Source organism: Pterocles gutturalis, unplaced genomic scaffold (assembly GCF_000699245.1).
Source record: "Pterocles gutturalis isolate BGI_N339 unplaced genomic scaffold, ASM69924v1 scaffold1670, whole genome shotgun sequence".
Taxonomy (NCBI): domain Eukaryota; kingdom Metazoa; phylum Chordata; class Aves; order Pterocliformes; family Pteroclidae; genus Pterocles; species Pterocles gutturalis.
Genome location: NW_010145498.1, coordinates 1 through 1,234, shown reverse-complemented (window position 1 = coordinate 1,234; position 1,234 = coordinate 1). Strand labels below are relative to the sequence as shown.

The following is a 1,234-nucleotide window of genomic DNA, read 5'->3' as shown; positions in this document are numbered from 1 at the left end:
GGCAGGACCCCAGCTCAGCCGGTGGGCGCTGGGGCCGGCCCTGACCTCTCCCTTGTGTGCGTTGCGCAGAAAGAAGAGGCCAACAGCCACAGCACCAGCCCCGGCCACCAGCCAGGAGACGATGATGCCAGGCGGGGACCAACGGAGGATGGAGCAGCCCCGGGGCGAGGTGACAATGGTGGCACTGATGTGATGGAGAATGGGACTGACCTCAAGACTGAAAACCGCAGCACCCCAGCCATCAGCGGAGATGCCCGTGGCTCTCGCCCGGGCACCAGCACACGGGCGCGCAGTGGCGTTGGCGTCGCGGGTGCCACCCCAGCCAGCTCGGAGGGCAGTGGTGACCTGGATTTGGTGGTTGAGGTCGATGGTGATATTGCTGTTCTCCCCCCAGAACAACCTAGTGGGGCCATGGCAGGGAACAGGAGTGGGGACGAGGATGATGGTGCCCCAAGGGAGGTCCCAGTGGAGGAGGCAGCTGGGAGCGAGATGGGGTGGACAGATGGTAGGGAGAGGGCCCCCACCACTGGAGGGGCTGGGGAGGAGGGCAGTGCTGAGGCCACTGTCCCCAGCCGAGGGCAGGAGGGCGGGGTGCAGGGCTCAGGGGCGGGAGGCACCACTCTTGCCTCTGTCACCGAGAAGATGGAGGATGTTCAAGTGGACACCAAAGGTGTGGATGAATACGCTTACATCCCTGACATGGGCAGCGTCACCATCACCCAGGGAAAAGTGGGCAGCACAGCGGGGGACACCAGCTTCACCCAAATCTCTCCGGACATGGACGACGAGGTCAACATCTTCATTGGGAGGGCCAACATCCGTGTGGGGGAACAAGAAACCACCCTGGCCAGTGCCACTGATGGCAGCAAGGATGACAGCGTCCCCACCGCAGGGACCAGCAGCCCCACGCCCAGGCTGGCTGTCACTGCTGCACGCAATGGCAATGACGACGATGGCATCCCTGCTCGTGGGCAGCCCGAAGGATCAACCACCACAGCAACCCCGAGCCATGGACACAGTGTCACCAGCAGCCCCAGCGACAGCCAGACCACAGGAGACAATGAGGATGGTGCCACCACTGTCAGTGACAGAGAAGAACCAGTGGCCCCCAGGCCCTGGAGTGTCACTGGTGGTGACGTGACCATCCCCGCTGGGGCTGGCGGCCGTGGGGAGGACGACAAGGCAGCGAGAGGTGAAGGGCAGAGGTTCAAGGGGAGGCTGGGCCACACAGCTG

The 1,234-nt window shown here is 64.3% G+C and overlaps 1 protein-coding gene across 1 annotated transcript in view; it reads left to right on the top strand.

Moving 5' to 3' along the window:
* LOC104470454 (ovocleidin-116-like) overlaps positions 1-1,192 on the top strand; it is a gene marked incomplete at its 3' end in the record, with an annotated part of 3,654 nt that extends 2,462 nt beyond the window's left edge. Inside the window, exon 3 of the mRNA XM_010085384.1 lies at positions 70-1,192. Within this exon, the coding sequence (XP_010083686.1) occupies positions 70-1,192 (1,123 nt within the window). The remainder of the gene's footprint in view (positions 1-69) is intronic.
* Between the last annotated feature and the right edge of the window lie 42 nt (positions 1,193-1,234).